The sequence below is a fragment of the Petromyzon marinus genome, chromosome 37 (assembly GCF_048934315.1).
Source record: "Petromyzon marinus isolate PM22_M1 ecotype Great Lakes invasive population chromosome 37, UKy_Petmar_22M1.pri1.0, whole genome shotgun sequence".
Taxonomy (NCBI): domain Eukaryota; kingdom Metazoa; phylum Chordata; class Hyperoartia; order Petromyzontiformes; family Petromyzontidae; genus Petromyzon; species Petromyzon marinus.
Genome location: NC_133703.1, coordinates 24,081,861 through 24,103,423, shown reverse-complemented (window position 1 = coordinate 24,103,423; position 21,563 = coordinate 24,081,861). Strand labels below are relative to the sequence as shown.

Genomic DNA, 21,563 nt, shown 5'->3' with positions numbered 1-21,563 from the left:
ATTTCAATGCTAAATTCTCCTGTTTGATTTGTACTAAGTGCCTCGGTGAATGTGTATGCTCTGACTTTAACGTAGCTATTTCTGTGAGCAGTTACAAGCTAATCACTCAGCTATTTCAGTGCTAAATTCTATGCTAATTCCATTGTCAAGGGGTGCCTCTGCGGATGTGTATGCTTTAACTTAGCTATTTCAATGCTAAATTCTATGCTAATTCCTTTAACAAGGGGTGCCTCTGCGGATGTGTATGCTTTAACTTTTAACATAGCTATTTCTGTGACCAGTCACAAGCTAATCATTCAGCCATTTCAATGCTAAATTATATGCTAATTCCTTTGTCAAGGCGCTTTGTTCCTCTCACACAGCTTAAAGGCCGTGATCTGAACGTGGCTCTTTCACTCCAGCGCTGTTCTACAAGACAGTCTCGTCCCTTCACCTGATGAAGGCCGCTTGTGTTGTGGCCGAAACGTCGTGAGAATATTATTGTGTTATTTTATTTTATCAATTTATTATTTTATTCTCATTCTACGTGACTTTACCGAAAGAACCAAAGAAGATTACAAACATGCTTTGAGAGTATTTGGCTGCTATAAATATCCACATGATAAGCCACTTCATTGAGCTATCATATGTGGCCAGGTCCCTTCTGAGGAATGAACTCTATTGCTCAGTGGGCCTTAGCTGATAAAATAAAAAAAAATGGTTTCGTTTTTTAGGTGTGTACCACCATGCATGGTTGATGTTTTCAACCATCACACAAAGTGTCAAGCAAGTGATGAGGCAACATATCTCTGTTGGTGGTTGTCAGTCAGCAACAAGGGACATTTCATGTATCAATGAACACTGCACTTCCTACAGTGGAATTACATTTTATTTATTCTGGAGAGTGTGATGTAGGGCTGAGTCAACGCGCCAACTGGGATATTTAAAATCATACCCTTCCAAATTGTGTTTAATGCTAAAACCCATGGCATCACCACGTGTGATGACACTACTGCGTTGCAGTTTTGTTGAGTTTGTGTTTGAGGAAATCACAAGTGGACGATATATATTTTAAACCGACACAATGACAATGATACTGATGCTGCTTTTGATGATGATGCCTGCGTGCTTGCCTCTTGTTGTGCTCCCCCCGTGATAAGTGGCCCTACTGCGAGCGGCGATGCTCGTACTGCAACTTCAATAAATACGTGTCGCGTTCCGTGGACCACGCACGCATGCGCAAGTGCCTGGTGCGTGAGCTGGAGTCGTTGCTTCTCGCAAGCGGTGTAACAACGTGAGCCTACACACTCATGTGCCCGCGCGCCCACGCACCCACGCACCCACCAATGTGAAAAGCAGGGGAGGAACAATTATTTCATTAATCAGTTAATTCCGTGTGTAGAAAACAATGGTTTTACCTATCTAACAGGTTTGCATCACCCCTACAAGCAATTTGTAATAAATTCTAAAATAATTCTAGATTTGAAGCTTTCGTGACTGCAAGGATCCATACTCTTTGGTTCTATTCGGTAAAGTCACGTAGGTAATTGTTTTAATTTTTTACCTACGTGACTTGAAAATTTGGTCCAACATGGACTAGACCCCGACACACCTGCATTGGTTAGGCACTGCCTCAACAATACCTACTTTACTTGGAATGGCTCCTTCTACAAACAAAATGAGGGTACCCCCATGGGATCCCCCTTATCACCAGTGATAGCCAATATTTTCATGGAGAAATTTGAATCAGACGCCATCCAGACTTCCACCCTCAGACCTTCCCTGTGGAAGAGATATGTGAATGACACTTTCGTCATTTGGCCACATGGCCTCCCAGCTCTGAACCGTTTCCTACACCACATCAATTCCAAACATCCCGCTATCAAATTCACCATGGAAGTGGAGAAAGATGGCAAGCTACCATTCTTAGATGTTCTGTTTGAGAGGAGACCTAATGGCTCATTGGGGCATTCTGTCTACAGGAAACCCACCCACACAGATTCCTACTTGAAACCTGATTCCCACCACCACCCAGCCCAAAAGAATTCTCTCATCAAACTTTATACCATAGGGCTCATTGCATTTCGGACCAACACCACCTGACCAGTGAATTAAAACATGTACACCTGGCCCTCAAAAGGAATGGTTGCTCTGACCGTACCATTCGCCAAGCTGTCTCTCCCTCCATACAGAAACAACCACTTGATACTCCGGTCAAAACCATCACACTTACATATATAGCAGGCGTTACTAAAAAGATTTCCAAAATTCTAAACAAACACAAGATCCAGGTCCGGTTCAATACAGTACACAAAATTCGTGATCTGATCCCATCCGTGAAGGATGTCATTCCTGATTTACAGTACCCCGGGGTTTACAAATTGAGTTGTACCTGCGGTGATTGCTACATCGGTGAGACAAAGCGACATGTCTCTGACCGAATTCGCGAGCACAAATCAGATTTGAAACACGGCAAAACAAATTCTTCTGCCGTGGCTGATCACTGTTACAATGCTGTGGGGGATCACGATATAATTTTCTCCGATACCAAGGTTCTTTGCAAACCCACGGGCTTTTATCAGAGATTTGTTCATGAAGCAATTCAGATCTACAAACACAGACACAATTTCAACCGAGAGGATGGTTTCAAATTAAGCAACCATTGGAAAGATGTTCTAAATCGAACTAAACATTAAACTAATTTCAATGGTACAGTATATTTTTCAAGTAGTGGTACCCCAAACTTTCGCAGCTCTTATAAATTCCCCCTTTTCACACCATAAATAGGTAAACTCCCCCCTCCCCCCTTTCCCCCCCCCCGCGCCAAACTGCGAGTCCACCGGCACGTACACCACCTCTTTCCTAAAATCCGCTAATCAAATGCTAATTTTTATGCTAATTTCTTTGTCAGAACACCTTGTTTGCTCGCACACAGGTCCGATGTCTGAGCTTGGTTGTGTTTCGCTAAATTCTCCTGTTTGATGAGTACTAGGTGCCTCGGTGAATGTATATGCTCTAACTTTAACATAGCTATTTCTATTCTTAGTTCTTTCGGTAAAGTCACGTTGAAGGGAAACAACAAAATAATAAAATATATATAAAACAATAAAAATTATCACGACGTTTCGACCATAACACAAACGGTCGTCTTTGTGTTATGGTCGAAACGTCGTGAGAATTTGTATTGTTTTATATATATTTTATTATTTTGTTGTTTCCCTTCAACGTGACTTTACCGAAAGAACTAAGAATATGAATTACTGCAGTCACGAAAGCTTTAAATCAAAATATAGCTATTTCTGTGACCAGTTACAAGCTAATCACTCAGCTATTTCAATGCTAAATTCGATGCTAATTCCTTTGTCAAGGGGTACCTCTGCGGATGTGTATACTTTAACTTAGCTATTTCAATGAGCCATTTCAATGCTAAATTATATGCTAATTCCTTTGTCAAAGCACTTGGCCTTTTTCTTCTCACACAGCTTAAAGGTCGTGATCTAAGCGTGGCTTCTTCCACTCCAGCGCTAATTCCTTTGTCAAGGGGTACCTCTGCGGATGTGTATACTTTAACTTAGCTATTTCAATGAGCCATTTCAATGCTAAATTATATGCTAATTCCTTTGTCAAGGCGCGTGGTCTTTTTCTTCTCACACAGCTTAAAGGTCGTGATCTAAGCGTGGCTTCTTCCACTCCAGCGCTGTCCTCCAGACAGTCTCGTCCCTTCACCTGATGAAGGCCGCTTGTGTTGTGGCCGAAACGTTATGATTTTTTGTTATTTTTTGTTATTTTATTTTCACCTACGTGACTTTACCCAATAGAACCAAAGAATATGGATCATAGCAGTCACGAAAGCTTTAAATCTAGAATAGAATCAAAGAGTATAATTCTAAAATAAGTCTCGACTTTATCCCTTCAGTGTGTTTTCTGGTTGTTACTTGTGTTGCTCAGCACGATGTTCGACATTTTCCTCTGTGCTAAAAGCTTTTTCGAACAACCTGAAAACACATCAGAGCGCTATACAGTACAACCACAAAAACTTTAGGCGGAGTCTCGACTTTGTTAAACCCCAGTAATTTCAACACAAAGTTTGAAATGTTATCAACGACAGAGTACAGACAGGGCGAGTCAGTCCCCGACCGCCAATTAGAAGTCAGCGGCCTTCCGAACGCTTTGGCCGCTGTGCGCGATCGCAGGATCTCGTCAGTGTTCGTGGGGGGCGGCACGCCAAGCCTGGCAGAGCCGCAGACGCTGGCGGCCGTGCTGGAGGCAGCGTCTCGGCTGGCGCTGGTCCCTGCTGGAGCCGAGGTTTCTATGGAGGCGAACCCCTGCTCCGCTGCGACGCAGAGGCTCGTGGACTTCCGCGCCGCTGGGGTCAACCGCATCTCGCTCGGTCTGCAGGCATGTGCCGCTCGTGTGATATGCATGGACACGTAGGTGCCTGCTTAGCTCAGAGGTTGAAGCTCTGAGCAGACACAGCTGAGATCCTGTGTTGTTGGATCGAATTTTTTAAAGAAATTGCTTCTATTGAAACTCAATGCGAGCCCGGTACAAAGCGCCGATCACAGAACGGAGGGGGAACAAAAATGCCATGAACAACAGCAGCAGGCCGAGTTGGGAGTGGCAGGGCTGAATAAAAGGGGGAGTATTGGGCTCAGTGTCCCACCCAGGTGGGGACCACGAGTGAGGGCATGACAGTTAATTTGTGGAGGGGAAAAGGGTAGGGGAAAGATAGCTAACATACTGGAGAAAAAGGGGGGACAGAGTAGAGGAGGGGAGGAGGGGGCAAACGAGGGAAAAGCATGTGTTGGATCCAGATTTATGCTGGATCCAACACTTATTTAATTGTTTTTTTAAGTGGAGTGAATTCATGGTCTCAGCCTGATCACCAATGATTGCACAAAAAATAAACACATGATTGATGATACACGTTAATTGGCTAAATACAATTTTTAGATATTTTAAATATCAGTTTGATTATCATGCGATGAACATTACTTTCAGTGCCTTGGTGAGCGGATAAAGTGCTTGCCCCTATTTTTTGGACAAGAACTCACTTGAATGGGATATCAGAGAAAGCTTCGTGGTATCTGCTTCACTTGACCATTCTCTATCATGAAGGGTTATATCGCTTCACAAGAGATTTTAATCTCTAATGGCATGTCACCGAGAGGGCAAATGGAAAAAAGACAAAAAAAAGCTAAAATCAAACGTACACACGTGTACGCACACACCTTTAATTACTGTCAGTCTCCCATCTGCTGCCCCTGCTCTTCTCCCTGTGAATTGCACATTGCCACGTCCACTCATTCTGCCAAAACGTGCTTAGAAACAATATACACAAAGTGCTTGCCACAAATGATCCACAATACCTTGCTGATCCCGTCAAGGAGCATAAACCATCACTCAAACTCGATTATAATTATCCTCACAGTGGCTTTTGGCTAACCATCTAACAAAGTCGGTCACTGCATCGCGCGCTTTGGGATGTGCTTTTGCGGCTGTCTGGAATGATCTTCCGATACTAGGAAGCCACTGGAGCTATGCATTTTTTTCTATATTCAAAACCCATTTGTTTAGAAGTGCTTTTTGTGTTTAGTTTGTTGTCCTTCCCCCGCACCTCTAATTAAAAAGGTTGGATACATACGGTGTGAAAGAAGTTCAACATACAAAGACAAAGATCCCCCGTATAGCCTTAGACTGTTGGGGCAAGTGCTGTTAGCGAGCACCTATAAAGGCCGGGACGGCACACAAGGGGGTGGATGGCCGCACCACAGCCGGCCGCATTTGTCTCCCTAGTGGCGATGTTTACACACCGCACCAGGTACTCATTTGAGGCTGAAGCGACCTAGGGGAGGCCCAGAACTGGTTCAGATAATCGTCACTGGTGTTTAGCTGTGAGCGGGAATCGAACTCGAGTTGCCGGGTTTGTAGCACAACCCGCTGACCGCTACACTACATACAATACACACACGCCTTCTCCATTAAATATGACCCACCTATATATACATGTGTAGTGTAGCACAACTCGGAGACGACGCAGTTGCGGGAGGCACCTTCCTTCTTTATTTGTAACTCTGTTCGGGGTTGTTCACACACAGGATCGCCTCCCTTCTCGCCTCCATTGCCGTACAGCCAAGCCTAGACACAACCCTAACCACATTGCACCGACGGCGTCGACCGGGACAGCCAACAACTGTCCGGCTGTGCAATTATCGCGTGAAGGCGGCAGCGACGAAGGAGGCGTTTTATTGTAACTGTAGAAAAATATTTAATGAATGATCTGCGACTCTGCCTCCTCCAGGCTCTAAGCGATGCTGACCTAAAGACGCTTGGGCGAGACCACACGGCGGAGGAGGGCGTACAGGCGCTAGCCACGGCAAGCGCCGTATTCCCAGGCCACGTGTCGGCCGACCTCATGTTCGGGAGGCCGGGCCAGCACCCCGATTCTTGGGAGCAGGAGCTACGGGCGTTGCTGGGGTCAGTGTCAACGCTGGGGCACGTGTCCCTCTACCAGCTAACGCTGGAGCGCGGCACGGAGTTGTTCGCCCGTGCCGCACGAGGGGAGCCGCTAGCCCTGCCTGATGCGGACGCCTGCGCCGAGATGTACAACACGGCCCGGGAAATCCTGTCCCAGGCCGGACTCCACCAGTACGAGGTGTCCAACTTTGCAAGGGAGGTGTGTGCCACGTGCAAATGGTGATGCCGGAACTTTTTGTTGTTGTGCTGCTGCGTGTTCCACGTTCGTTAATTAATTGAGCGCTTCCCTTTGACTACGAATATTAATGTCTCTAAGAAAGCCTCATTGGGTCTGGAGACATTTTTTGGAAGTCCATGCAATGTTTTACTTATTCCTTTTGAAGGAGGGTGTAATGAATACATGGAGAAAATTAACATATAAGGAGATTACACTCCAAAGTCTGCACAGATGGGCTAGAACCCAGTTGCACTACTGCCATCTAGCCACTTCACAGTTCTGCAAGCGAGTGTCTCGTTCGCATAACGATCTAAATGGGATATGTTAAAACCTCACTTTTACCACCATGCGTGAAATTGAGCTTCTCTTGCTCAAGAATCTGTTCTCCCTTTTACTGATGACATTTTTACACTGCAAACTTAATGGAACCTACTGTCCACTCCAGGATTAAATGTTTTGTTGAGTTATTATCAGGGGTTCAGCCACACTTTTGAGGTTATTTATTAGATTACAGACAGGACCCGCACATTTCTCCCCTCACTTCGCCACAGATAAGAAGAGTTCCACTGTACTATAATTGTATTACATATACTCAAACTACTTGCAACTAACTCAGTGATCTGCCTGCTATTTGTGCGCCCCTGTGTATTACAAATTTCCGTCACAGCATAATCAGCATTTTTGTCATTGTTGAAGGGAGAAAAATGCAGACTCTGAATGGTATGATTTTTGTCCAATCTTTTGTCGTTGCCTCTTCGCCATATTTATAATGTGTGGGTGTCCAGACACCCACAGAGGCTGCTCCCCTTGTTATTGGTGACTTACTGAAACCGTCCACACAACCAGGGAGCTTGCATACATGACCTCAAAGACACAGCCCTACTGACCTAACTTCAGCACTTGACCACCCTGAGCTACCCAACTACCCCAGTTGCGTTTGATTTCATTCTTGAGATAGATTTAAAAATACGTTTTCTTTACAGGGGCTCTAAATGATTAATTCTCTTCCGGGAAAAGCACATTCACTTTGTTTGCCCGCACCCAACCAGGGCAGGGTTTAGCGAAATGCTCGCCACTGTGGTGCGCCACGTTGGCTCGGAGATGTTAACTACCTCGCCTGGTATACAGGAGGTCGTGGGTTCGATCCCAACCCTGACGCCTGCTGTATATTTGGAGTTTGCATGTTTTCCTCGTGGTCGTGTCGATTTCTTCTGAGTCTTATGATTTTTCCCTCCACATTTAGAATCAACATGCCTTCAGAGTATTTGGCTGCTTATACATTTCCGCTTGATAAGTCACTTTGAACTATTATTTGTGAGGGCCAGGTCGCTTCTGAAAAAGAGTTATATAGCTCAGTGGGCCTTACTTCGTGAAATAAAAAAAAATAGTTCAACAAGCTCGCAAGTGCGGTCTTTGCAGATCGCAGGTGAAGCCGAACACTTTGCTGTGAAACCGTTGACAAAATTATCCTGACAAGGGCACTTCTCCACGCATCGCTAAATACTGCACAACAAACACATTGAGTGGATGGCTGCCGAGGGGTGTAATGGTCATCGCACTGGACTTATTATCTGGAGGTGGCCGGTTCGACCACCCAGTACGTAGAAATTGAAATAATTGTGCTAGTTTCTTAAATCAAATCAATTAAAATGTATTTTTGCTTATAGACGTGGCGCATTCTGGCACACATCTGCCAACAACATCGCCACCACTATACTCAAATCACCCCCCATCAACCGCCTCTATCCGGCAGTTTAAATGGGTAAATGATTGGCACGCTGTTTGTGATGAGATAGTGTGGATACTCCCATTTCTTCAAAGATGTCTGTCGACCAAACAGAGTAGGCCAAAATATCCTCCCTCTAGATGAGCTCTCTAAATCTCCCTAGAGTGACAACCCTTCTACCAGCAGTGGTGTGCAAAATACATTACAGAGCTGCACCTTTAATCTTTAAATAAGTGGACAGCTTTCCAGTGGGGAAGGACCTTTGTGATATGGGTGAAAAAAATTGAGCATTCTAAGAAATTGTTGTTTATGGGAGGTGAGCTGTTTACCTCAAGGGCTCTGCACACTTAGCCCCTCTGGTGGGATTGTGTGTGCAGCATTAATCTTGCAGTTGGCTCCCTATTAAACGTTTCCTCTAAAGTGGCGGTTTTTGGCGCATTTACATTTTGCCCTCCATTAAAAACAATGGGGATAAAGCTAGCTGCCCTTAGCTGGCACATGTACACGACTTACACTTGTTTTCAGGTGAATTTATGCTTGATTTAAAGCAGCGTGTTTTTCAGGTTGAATTACGCTGTTCTGTATTTTTCAACTACAGTTTTTCCAGGTATTGTGTCTGATAATGAAACTATCAAGTATTCCTGAATGCTTAGCCACCTTCCTATTATCCGCTCCCTTGAATTGATCCTCAGAAGAATCTATAACTGTATCTGCACATTGATTCTTCCTATTATCTGTGCTTCTCCACAGATAACAAGTCGGTGGAAGTGATCGATTGGAAGCGCTAAATTAACCCCATTTTGGGAAACTATACAGGAGTCATCGTGAAAAATGCCTTCTTCCTTCTGCTTCAGCTCAGCTTCACCAACCTGTACCGACAAGCTTGGTGAAATATGGGCAAATTACCCCCATGTTCTGCATGGCATTGGGATGCCCTCATCCAGCAGCAGATTGACCAGAGGGCTGTAAATGTGCATTTATTTATTCGGGCTTCGGATTGGGCTGCACCGGTGTTGAAGCTACATTTTGCTTTCACTAACCTGGATGAAATGGGACGAGATCCTTGTTTTCATATGAATTGTGGAGCAAAATCCGATAAATAATAATCGCACGACATGTCGTGCCACAGTGCACGCACACGCACTGTGATCACTGTACGCAGCGTGGCTCCAGGTTCCCACGTGTTCCCTCTTTCACTTGATCCTTGCATATCGTCATTTTTGTAACTGCCGTGGTCATTTATAGCCATTGTGTGAACATTTACGAGGTTTGGGAGCATTCCACATAGATGAGCGGTGAAGTAAAGCTGCAAAAAAATATGTGCCAAAGGTACCGACTGTGGCACGACAGCAGGTCGAGCCATAACACTGTAGAAACAATGATGTGGTCAGGATTTTTGACTCAAAAAAGTCCGAAGGTCACTCGTTCGAATTTCGCTCATAGGTCGACGTGGCCAATCATCCTTCCAAACTCGATAAAATGGTAACTACTTTGTAGTGAGCCAAACATGTTTGTTTTGTGGATGTTTGGTCCCCTGCCATGTGGCTGTCATTTCCACCACCAGTTCCGTACCATCATAGGAGATGAGTGCTGCCGTATTGGAGCAGGGAAATTCTTGGCGTCACCCTTGATTCCTCATTTTCCTTTACCTTCCACATCGCCAACACCACTCGCACATGCCGCTTCCATATTTTCAATATCAGGAAAATTCGCCCCCTCGTCAACATCACCGCTGCCAAACTTCTTGTGCACTCCCTTGTCTTTACGCGTCTGGATTATTGTAACTCGCTTCTGGTTGGTCTCCCTGCCTACGCCCTTGCCCCTCGACAATAAATTCAAAACTCGGCTGCACGCACCGCCGCCTTTAACCTCCCCTTCGCCAGTCATTGCTCCCCTCTCCTTCAACAACTTCACTTGCTTCCTATCAATAACCGCTGCCTCTTTAAATTGCTCACCTTAGTTTTCAAAGCTTTGCACAGACTGGCCCCCCTTACCTCTCTTCTCTCATTTCCTTATATGTCCCATCACGCCTACTCCAGTCACAAGCTGCCTTTCTTCTTGCTGTCCCTGCTCCACCCTGCGCCAAATCTCACTTTCGCTCCTTCTCTCTGCTTGCCCCCTTACACTGGAACAATCTTCTTCTCCACATCCGAATCTGCCCCTCGCTTTCCATTTTTCGCACTGCCCTCAGGTCCTATCTCTTCTCTCTTGCCTTTTCCCTTCCTCTTCCGCCACCTCAACCAGCACCACGTTACGCACCTAATGCCTCCATCACGGCAGCCTCCACCTCGCTCCCTCCACTCTAGTCACTACCCGATCCCCATCCCTTATCCTTATCTTGCTATTTTGTACTGTAGTCGGTAAGCAGTATCAAGCGCCTTGGTGAAAGGTGCTTTATAAATCCAAAATAGAATAGAAAAATATAATTATATTTTTAAGCGCAGCGTATTGACTGCAAATTTAATCAATTGTAATTGAAAAGCATAAGCACATGGCAAAACAAAGTCATTGTTTTCATACGATGTTCACTCGTGTTTTATTTAATAGCTGAACCCTGTCCGGATTAATGGGTGATCCGCATTATCTAGGCCGGGTGAGTGGACATCTGCTGTATTCGCGTATCCCTCCTGGAGTTGTGGATTTATTGCTCTGGTGCCCAATTATAGCTGCGAGCGCGTGAAGGAGTGGATTAATGTTCGATGCCTCTCGTCAGGGACTGATCGTTCCTGCACAATCGCCACAACAGAGAGAGTGCGCGAGCGTCACCCGTCATTTTTTCCGTTTCCCAAATCACAGGAGTTGCGACACGCCACTCATGTGGCCGGGAATAGGACACTGCATACAAAATGAATTAATTAGCATATAGGAGAGCGACATAGTCGGAGCAAAATCATATTGAATTAATCGAAGCCATAGATCCATTGCTTTCAAGACGATTTTGTTGAAGCTCTGAGCAAATGCGACATGTTCTTCTTGGTTCTTTCGGTAAAGTCACGTAGAAGGGAAATAATAAAATAATAATTAAACATAATTAAATAAAAAATACAAATGCTGACATGGTTTCAGCATCTTTTGAGTCTCACCCGAAGGGTATGGCCTATAAAATACATGCCGATGGCTTACCTGCTGTGTAGGCAAGAGGCATTCACAAGCGCTGTGGAACCCAAAGTCATATTTCTTGTAGTAGAACAACATTGTACAAATTAGTGATATGCTCTTGTGGTGGAATGTGGGTAAGGCATAAGTAAATACATTTTATATCCACATATTAACCTGTATATTTACTAGTGGTAGATGCAGTGCCACAATTGAGGGTCATGATTTAATTGCAGATTTCATTCCTTTTTTTATATTGTGGTGAATGGTCGTGCTTCGGGTGGCTGCAGAGGTGACATGGACCCATTGCATACAACATATGCATAATAAACATCCATTGTGGCACATTGTCTGATACCTGTATCTTGGTGAACTTGAGAATTTATATTAATGAATGCATCGTTGCATTATATTTACATATTATCATTCCCTATTATCGGCTAGGAAAGCACATGAAGAATTTGAATTACACAGTACATTGGGTGTCATTAACGTCTCCTATATTAAGCTGTGCTTGGCGCGTGCATTTGGCACTGAGACTTTGCGGGCCACCAATAGCCCTGTAATGCCTGGGTGCACGTCATTGGGTGCAATGGAACCATTAGCCCCTGCTGCTTCAATCTGAACACTAAGCCCATTGTGTGTTGATGTCGCAGACCAATTTGGCCATTTAGCGGCAATGACCAATTCACAAATTATGTCCCTTCTGTAACGTGGCTAGACATCTGTATGCATGACTGGTAACTTCCCATTGCTCCCGTGCAGCAAAAACACTTGCAACTTTATCTGTGCACCTGTGAGTGTTTGTCACAGAACTTTGGTAATGTTCCTTGTGCAGAGTTAACGAAAGGCTCATTCTGACCCAAACCAACTAGCAACGTTTAGTATTAATGATGAGCTAAGTACGACCTGTGACCTTTGAACAAGGTAAAAAAAACCTATGAGTGACATTTTTGACCCAATCTTATTGGAATTTAGAAATCTCTAAACTAATTTTCTTGTCCGTCTAATTCTTTTCAGTTGTACATGATACATTTTTAACTCGTTATTGTGATTTACATCATAACGGTTCCTTTTTCATCTCTTTAGCCTTCATTCTGCCCCTTCTGGACCCGTCCCAACTGGACATCTGTGAAAAAGAGCTTTATAGCTCACCGGATTCCTCCAGTATAAATAAATAACGTTCGTTGCCAATCTTGGTCGTCTCTCAATGCCAGCATGATTCTAAATGATGGAATGCATATATTGATTGATAAGCGCGGGGCATTTGAGAGTGTGGATGCGATGCGTGTGAAACACGTCCGCTTGTCATCTTTCTTACCAGGGAGCCGCATCTGTACACAACCAAAGCTACTGGCTGGGGAAGCCGTACATCGGAGTAGGACCGGGTGAGTCATTGTCTATGTCTGTGCACAACCAAAGCTACTGGCTAGGGAAGCCATACATTGGAGTGGAACCAGGTGAGTCACTGTCTGTATCTGTGCACAACCAAAGCTACTGGCTTTGCAAGCCGAACATCGGAGTGGAACCAGGTGAGTCACTGTCTACATGCCCCCTCCCCGCCTGCCTCACACGCCCCTTGCACTTAACCACATTCTGGCCTGGTGGTCATCTGGTTAGTGTTGTCGATGTACTTGATCGGGAATTGACATAACTTGTCATACCTCCCATGTCGATCAAATGATTGTGGTGTTGTGTTGTTCTGGCAGGTATATGTCATTTATTGTAATCTTTGATTTGTCTAGGGCATGATTGATTTATTTTACACAATGACAAGCCAACCTTAGTGCAGATTCTTTGATGTCTCACATGTAACGGATGGATTTGACACACTGTTCAACCACACACACAGAGACAGTTTTTAATACAAACAAGTGTCTTATTTATTAAAGGTCAGAGGACCAGTCATCAAATATGCAACTGACATTCGGTTCAAAGAATACTCGATATTGTTACACAAATTAAACTTCATAGTCTGTAACAGGTGGTTTCTCACGCTCACGTTTAGAAGGTGACACGGCAGACATGTCGGAGTCTTCTGTGCTGTTGAAAGAGAACCCATCACATACGGTGGTGTCTCTCGAAAGGCGCAGACAGCAGCTTGATGGGTGACGACACAGTTAGCAGCAGCCTGGTGGTTGATGCAGCCGGTGACCTGCCAGGTGTGTTGTAGGGTCTTGACGACATGTAGAACAATTATGATGCTGTTCTTGTTTCTTCGATGTCCGATGTACAGACGCATCTTCACCGTGATGATTATTGACGGACTTCTTGGTTTACAGTCACTTTTTATTTAGCTCATGTGATCCACGGCACGTGACCCAATAGCACGTTTCGGTGCTATGTTAACTTCTCTTCCTTCTCAAAAGTAATGCCTTTCCTTCTCCAGTCGACAAATGTCTTCTCTTTTTCCACTCAATATTTCTTCTTCAATGCTCGCTTTGAGTCTACTTAATATAACTTGCCGTATGTATCGGCTCTATTCAACAACTGTACAATCTTGAAATCAGAATTTAGCATCTCCACTGCTTTACCACTATACCTCTGAGTGGTCAATCGGCGTTTCTGCCGTTCTCGTGCAATTCGCAATGTGGACCGAGAGCAGCCTCACAGGTACAGGGGGAGCACACTCTACCCGGCCAACACGGACACCAGGGCTGGCCCTGGCTCTTTGGCCCCTCCGGCCGCTCTCTGGGCTCCGGCCAACCTCTGGAACCTCTTCTGGCCATTTTGCTTATTCTGGGCCCTTTGTCTGGCCTCCTCTTCTCCTCTTCGCGTCTCTCCTCCCAAAGCAGACCACTCATATACTCGTATTATTAATGGACCAATGTATACTAATTAATCATTTTAATTCTTATTGGATCTTTTCCATAGAAAGAGAACTGCTCTCTCTCTCTCTTTTGTGAGACGATGGAGACCTTGCAATCTATCCTTTTTTGGAGATAAGGGTGGCTGATGTTTGTTTAGCCTCTTGTTCTGTGCCTGGTGCAGTGCAGCTGAGCAGTATAACGAGCACCTGGAGTATGTGGTGTCTCCTGGACATCATGAGCCAACCTCAAGGCATTTCTGCTGGGTTCTCATTGTGACGTTGCCCTCAAGTAAAGTTAGACTCCTGTTTCTGGTGCCACGTTTCTTAAGAAGATAAAATATATACTAAACAACCATTCACTAATAATTGTGTTCTTGTGATTAGCATGAAAATACATGATTGAGACAATTCGTATTTAATCCTATTTAACATTTAAGGTTTTTATATATGTGGTATATACACGACAATTCGTATTTAATCCTATTTAACATTTAAGGTTATTATATATGGTATATATACATTTCGTCCTGTTGGAGAAATTTGGCCTGCCAAGGGAATGTGGAATTTATAAAAAAAATTTAAGGTCACCAGCAAAGATGGTCTCCTCACCATTGTTCATTTAGGTGCAGAGACACGTTTAGTCCATTAAACGTGTTATGGTAAGTAAAAACACAAAACTTTCTTCCCTTTCGTGGTGTAAAATTGCTACTGCTAATTGAACACTCTCGGCATATTTTAGATTAGGAATTGTTAATCTACACTTTCCCCATGGAGGGTGGCTGTGTCATCGCTAATGATGGCTGAAGGCTGATAGCCAGGGGAGTGCGGGGAAGGCAAAATGCCACGCTAACCTCAAGGAATAGCTCATGGCAGGACAGCGTGCTCACGCAAAAGGTGATTTGTTGTGTGGCACTCAGATTATCGCTCGGCCCTACGTAATTCTCGTTTGAATCCTTGTGTTCAGTATGCAGAGGATAATGCTGTGCGCGTTCCCTCCTTCAACGTGTGGTGTACATGATGGTAGATGCTGCCATGGTGTAATGGTTAGTGCACCGAAATGGATATCACACTGTTTAGCATACTGGGCAATGCAGAGGTTGCCGGTTCGATCTCCGAGCGTAGCATTTGAAACAGTGGTGCAAATTTCTAAATCCCGCTCCGCTGTCCACCCTTAAAATGTAAATGGTTACACCACAGTAAATCAATCGGCAGGTCATGTGTGGTGGTTTAAAGTGTGGATACCTCCACCTCTTCCAAGATGCCTGGCCAGCCTGGAAGAGTAGGCCAAATACCCTTTAAAGGGCACGAGTAAGCAATCGTAGGGCTGCGCCGTCTGCATGGCCTTCTGCATGGCCTTCTGCCGTGTGGTAACACCTTATACTGATGAATTCATGACTTACATTCTTCCTTCTGACTCGGGATTGGCAAAATATAATTATTAAACGAAAAAACAAATGAGCAACCAAATTGAATGCATAGAATGTTAGAACGCAGTTATATGGTGTTTAGTGCAAAAACGACAGGACATTAAGTGGTGCGCACGGAACATAATGAATTGAAAAATGTTATTAATTAAACATGTAAACACGGGCGAGGTTTCAACTGACGTGAAATTTAATATCAGCTGGACACAGCTCCCCAGAAATATTTCCAAATAGTCAAACTCAAATAAAAAATGTTAGTGCCACCTCCATTGGTGGCCCTGAGCCAATGCATGGACAGTGCGGCAAGACGTTTTTATTGCACTCGGCCTACAAGTATATATATTTTCTTTTCCCCTTGTGTGTTAATCTGTTTACCCCGGATATTTTAGAGATGGCAATTCTCCTGCTGTGTATCCTACTGATGTCCCTCCCGGCCGTATCTAGTGCCACAATCAACTCTACAAACAGCTACCCTCGTTACTTTGCGTCCATACTTGTTGCTCGATTTGCCACTACACCTGCTAATGAAACAGCTCATAGACACTTCTACACTCCATCATTGTATCCTTTTAAACCCTATCTTTGTCCCATTACTTCACCAGCACTCCTTCCAAACTTAATTCTGCTCTTAAAATAACACCATCTGTGAGCTACTGCTATTCGTCCAAGGTTCGCCGCTCTTCATCCTTTCACAGAAAATACTTGTGCAAACTATGAATTCTATTAATTCTACTTTTCTTATTTCTGGGTGGTATTGAGCTTCATCCTGGCCCAAATGAAAAGAACTCGTATAATTCTGTAGATTTTTCTGGGAGGAAAAGTGTTGGTGTTCTACATATTCTTAGCTCTTTTGGTAAAGTCACGTTGAAGGGAAACAATACTGCGGTGTTCTACATGTCAACATCAGAGGGCTTTTCGATTTAAAGCTTTCGTGACTGCAAGGATTCATCTTCTTTGGTTCTTTCGGTAAAGTCACGTAGAATGAGAATAAAATAATAAATTGATAAAATAAAATAACACAATAATATTCTCACGACGTTTCGGCCACAACACAAGTGGCCTTCATCAGGTGAAGGGACGAGACTGTCTGGTAGGACAGCACTGGAGTGAAAAAAGCCACGTTCAGATCACGACCTTTAAGCTGTGTCAGAAGAAACAAAGCGCCTTGACAAGGGAATTAGCATGTCATTTAGCATTGAAATGGCCGAGTGATTAGCTTGTGACTGGTCACAGAAATGGCTATGTTAAAGTTGAAGCATACACATCAGCAGAGGCACCCCTTGACAAAGGAATTAGCATAGAATTTAGCATTGAAATAGCTAAGTTAAAGCATACACATCCGCAGAGGCACCCCTTGACAAAGGAATTAGCATAGAATTTAGCATTGAAATAGCTGAGTGATTAGCTTGTAACTGGTCACAGAAATAGCTATGTTTAAAGTCAGAGCATACACATTCACCGAGGCACCTAGTACAAATCAAACAGGAGAATTTAGCATTGAAATAACTAGGCGAATTTAGCATTGAGATAACTGAGTGATTAGCTTGTGACTGGTCACAGAAATGGCTATGTTGAAGTCGAGGTCTACACATCTGAGCTATTCACAGTAACTGGGTATACAATACAATGTATAATACTATATAGTGAACCAATAAATGTATAATGCTATATAGTGAACCAATAAAAAACTAAAATATAAATTACCTTAATGTTATCAATAAACACTATATTCTCCAATCAGCTAACCTACCAACAATAAGTCGTTATATATCACAATGCTATATGGCGAAAAAATGGGTGGATTCTTACCCTCAACTTTAGCAACACGGATAGCTACAGGCCCCGTTCAGACGGACGAGTTCATCCAAGGTCGGAACAGAGGAGGGGGAGAGAGACAGCTGCGAGGCGCTATTATACTCCATGTTGTAAACCATACCATTAACCGTGGTGTGAGAGGTATTAAGAGTCAATGCTGGTGAAAGAGCTGCGGTCTGAAGGTCATCGTAAAATACAATTAATTAAGAATGGAAATGGTTTAAAACATCTTTCCAATGGTTACTAAGCCAGAATCCATCTTCTCGGTTGAAATTGTCTCTGTGCTTGTATATGTGAATGGCCTCATGAACGAATCTCTCATGGTAGCCGGTTGGTTTGCAAAGAACCTCCGTCTTGGAGAAGTCAATGTCATGTGAGCCCACTGAATTATAACAGTGATCTGCCACGGCAGAGGAGTTCGTCCTACCGTGTTTCAAGTCTGCTTTATGTTCACGGATGCGGTCCGAGATATGTCGTTTGGTTTCTCCAATGTAGCTACTACCACAGAGGCACTTTAGTTTGTAAACGCCCGGGTACTGTATGTCTGGAACAGCATCTTTTACAGATGGAACTAGATCACGGATTTTATGTTTTGTGTTGAATCGGACCTGGATCTTGTGTTTATTCAGGATTTTGGAGATCTTTTTAGTGACCCCTGCAATGTAGGGTAAGGTGATGGTTTTGAGTGGCTCCACAAGAGAATCCTTCTTCATGACTGGAGTGATGGCTTTGCGGATTGTGTAGTCGGAGTAACCATTAGCCCTGAGAGCCTGGTGTACGTGCTTGACAATTTCAACCGAGAAGATGGATTCTGGCTTAGTAACCATTGGAAAGATGTTTTAAACCATTTCCGTTCTTAATTAATTGTATTTTACGATGACCTTCAGACCGCAGCTCTTTCACCAGCATTGACTCTTAATACCTCTCACACCACGGTTAATGGTACGGTTTACAACATGGAGTATAATAGCGCCTCGCAGCTGTCTCTCTCCCCCTCCTCTGTTCCGACCTTGGATGAACTCGTCCGTCTGAACGGGGCCCGTAGCTATCCGTGTTGCTAAAGTTGAGGGTAAGAATCCACCCATTTTTTCGCCATATAGCATTGTGATATATAATGACTTATTGTTGGTTGCTTAGCTGATTGGAGAATATAGAGTTTATTGATAACATTAAGGTAATTTATGTTTTAGTTTTTTATTGGTTCACTATATAGTATTATACATTTATTGGTTCACTATATAGTATTATACATTGTATTGTATACCCAGTTACTGTGAATAGCTCAGATGTGTAGACCTTGGCTTCAACATAGCCATTTCTGTGACCAGTCACTAGCTAATCAGTCAGTTATCTCAATGCTAAATTCGCCTAGTTATTTCAATGCTAAATTCTCCTGTTTGATTTGTACTAGGTGCCTCGGTGAATGTGTATGCTCTGACTTTAAACATAGCTATTTCTGTGACCAGTTACAAGCTAATCACTCAGCTATTTCAATGCTAAATTCTATGCTAATTCCTTTGTCAAGGGGTGCCTCTGCGGATGTGTATGCTTTAACTTAGCTATTTCAATGCTAAATTATATGCTAATTCCTTTGTCAAGGGGTGCCTCTGCAGATGTGTATGCTTTAACTTTAACATAGCCATTTCTGTGACCAGTCACAAGCTAATCACTCGGCCATTTCAATGCTAAATTATATGCTAATTCCTTTGTCAATGCGCTTTGTTTCTTCTGACACAGCTTAAAGGTCGTGATCTGAACGTGGCTTTTTTCACTCCAGCGCTGTCCTACCAGACAGTCTCGTCCCTTCACCTGATGAAGGCCGCTTGTGTTGTGGCTGAAACGTCGTGAGAATATTATTGTGTTATTTTATTTTATCATTTATTGTTTTATTCTCATTCTACGTGACTTTACCGAAAGAACCAAAAAAGATCAGAGGGCTTGTGATTAAATTAAGTCAACTAAAACTAGAAGTGGCAAATCTTGACCCGGACATTTTTTGCCTAACAGAAACATTTCTCACTCCTGCCGTCAATGACTTGCTGATTGCAATTGACAACTACAACCTTTTTCGGCTTGACCGAGGATCTGAAGGAGATGTAATTGCCATCTATGTTCGTAATACTATTGCATGTTCACTAGCTCACTCCTTGTTTAAAAACCTACAGCGCATATTTTCAACCTGTCCATCAAAGAAGCACCAGTTCCGCTAGAATGGAAACATTCCTATGTCCGTCCACTTCACAAAGGGGGCCCTAAAGATGATCCAAATAACTACCGACCTATATCAATTTTGTCCCCGTTTATGAAAATTTTTGAAAAATTATTGACCTACCAAATTAGCAGTTTCCTGTCCACCAACAATCTACTACATCTAAAACAATCTGGGTTCCGAAAAAAATACAGCACTACATCTGCTGCATTAGACTCTCTGAATCACATTTACAGTAGCCTTGATAATAAGCAGTACTGTGCCTGTCTTTTTCTAGACCTGTCCAAAGCTTTTGATACAGTAGACCACAACACCCTGCTTAGTAAACTAAGTTGCCTCGATTCTAGACACGACTTTGACTCAAGGTGACTTCAATCTGCATTAAGAAAGATGATGGGGTTCGCCTGCTGATAAAAATGACCGTTTATTGAATCCGAATTTAGGCAAATCTCGATCATTCCATTCAGTATAACCATGGAGATGTCCACAGCTCTAGATCTGCCAGACAGTTTATATGTTGTTTAACTTCGTACATACAGTGAGGGAAAAAAGTATTTGATCCCCTGCTGATTTTGTACGTTTGCCCACTGACAAAGAAATGATCAGTCTATAATTTTAATGGTAGGTTTATTTGAACAGTGAGAGACAGAATAACAACAACAAAATCCATAAAAACGCATGTCAGAAATGTTATAAATTGATTTGCATTTTAATGAGGGAAATAAGTATTTGACCCCTCTGCAAAACATGACTTAGTACTTTGTGGCAAAACCCTTGTTGGCAATCACAGAGGTCAGACGTTTCTTGTAGTTGGCCACCAGGTTTGCACACATCTCAGGAGGGATTTTGTCCCACTCCTCTTTGCAGATCTCCTTCGTCATGAAGGTTTCGAGGCTGACGTTTGGCAACTCGAACCTTCAGCTCCCTCCACAGATTTTCTATGGGATTAAGGTCTGGAGACTGGCCAGGCCACTCCAGGACATTAATGTGCTTCTTCTTGAGCCACTCCTTTGTTGCCTTGGCCGTGTGTTTTTGGTCATTGTCATGCTGGAATACCCATCCACGACCCATTTTCAATGCCCTGGCTGAGAGAAGGAGGTTCTCCCCCAAGATTTGATGGTACATGGCCCCATCCATCGTCCCTTTGATGCGGTGAAGTTGTCCTGTCCCCTTAGCAGAAAAACACCCCCAAAGCATGTTTCCACCTCCATGTTTGACGGTGGGGGTGGTGTTCTTGGGGTCATCGGCAGCATTCCTCCTCCTCCAAACACGGCGAGTTGAGTTGATGCCAAAGAGCTCCATTTTGGTCCCATCTGACCACAACACTTTCACCCAATTGTCCTCTGAATCATTCAGATGTTCATTGGCAAACTTCAGACGGGCATGTATATGTTCTTTCTTGAGCAGGGGAACCTTGCGGGCGCTGCAGGATTTCAGTCCTTTACGGCGTAGTGTGTTACCAATTGTTTTCTTAGTGACTATGGTACCAGCTGCCTTGAGATTATTGACAAGATCCTCCCGTGTAGTTCTGGGCTGATTCCTCACCGTTCTCATGATCATTGCAACTCCACGAGGTGAGATCTTGCATGGAGCCCCAGGCCGAGGGAGATTGACAGTTCTTTTGTGTTTCTTCCATTTGCGAATAATCGCACCAACTGTTCTAGATTTAAAGCTGTCGTGACTGCAAGGATCCATACTCTTTGGTTCTATTCGGTAAAGTCACGTAACAAACAACAAAAAATAAAAATAAAAATTCACGACGTTTCGGCCACAACACAAGTGACCTTCATCAGGTGAAGGGACATTCCTTT

At 43.7% G+C, this 21,563-nt stretch overlaps 1 protein-coding gene across 7 annotated transcripts in view; it reads left to right on the top strand.

The window, feature by feature from the left end:
* Positions 1-21,563, top strand: part of RSAD1 (radical S-adenosyl methionine domain containing 1) — a 54,493-nt gene that overhangs the window by 13,999 nt on the left and 18,931 nt on the right. For 6 of the 7 annotated variants that reach the window (XR_004403920.2, XM_032966999.2, XM_032967002.2 and 3 more), the window contains 4 exons: positions 1,140-1,273; positions 4,173-4,377; positions 6,281-6,655; positions 12,820-12,883. Coding sequence is in view for 6 of the 7 variants with exons in the window: in XM_032966999.2 (XP_032822890.2) it covers positions 1,140-1,273; positions 4,173-4,377; positions 6,281-6,655; positions 12,820-12,883 (778 nt within the window). In the remaining variant the exon portion in view is untranslated. The remainder of the gene's footprint in view (positions 1-1,139; positions 1,274-4,172; positions 4,378-6,280; positions 6,656-12,819; positions 12,884-21,563) is intronic. The other variant, XM_032967004.2, reaches the window with a different exon arrangement.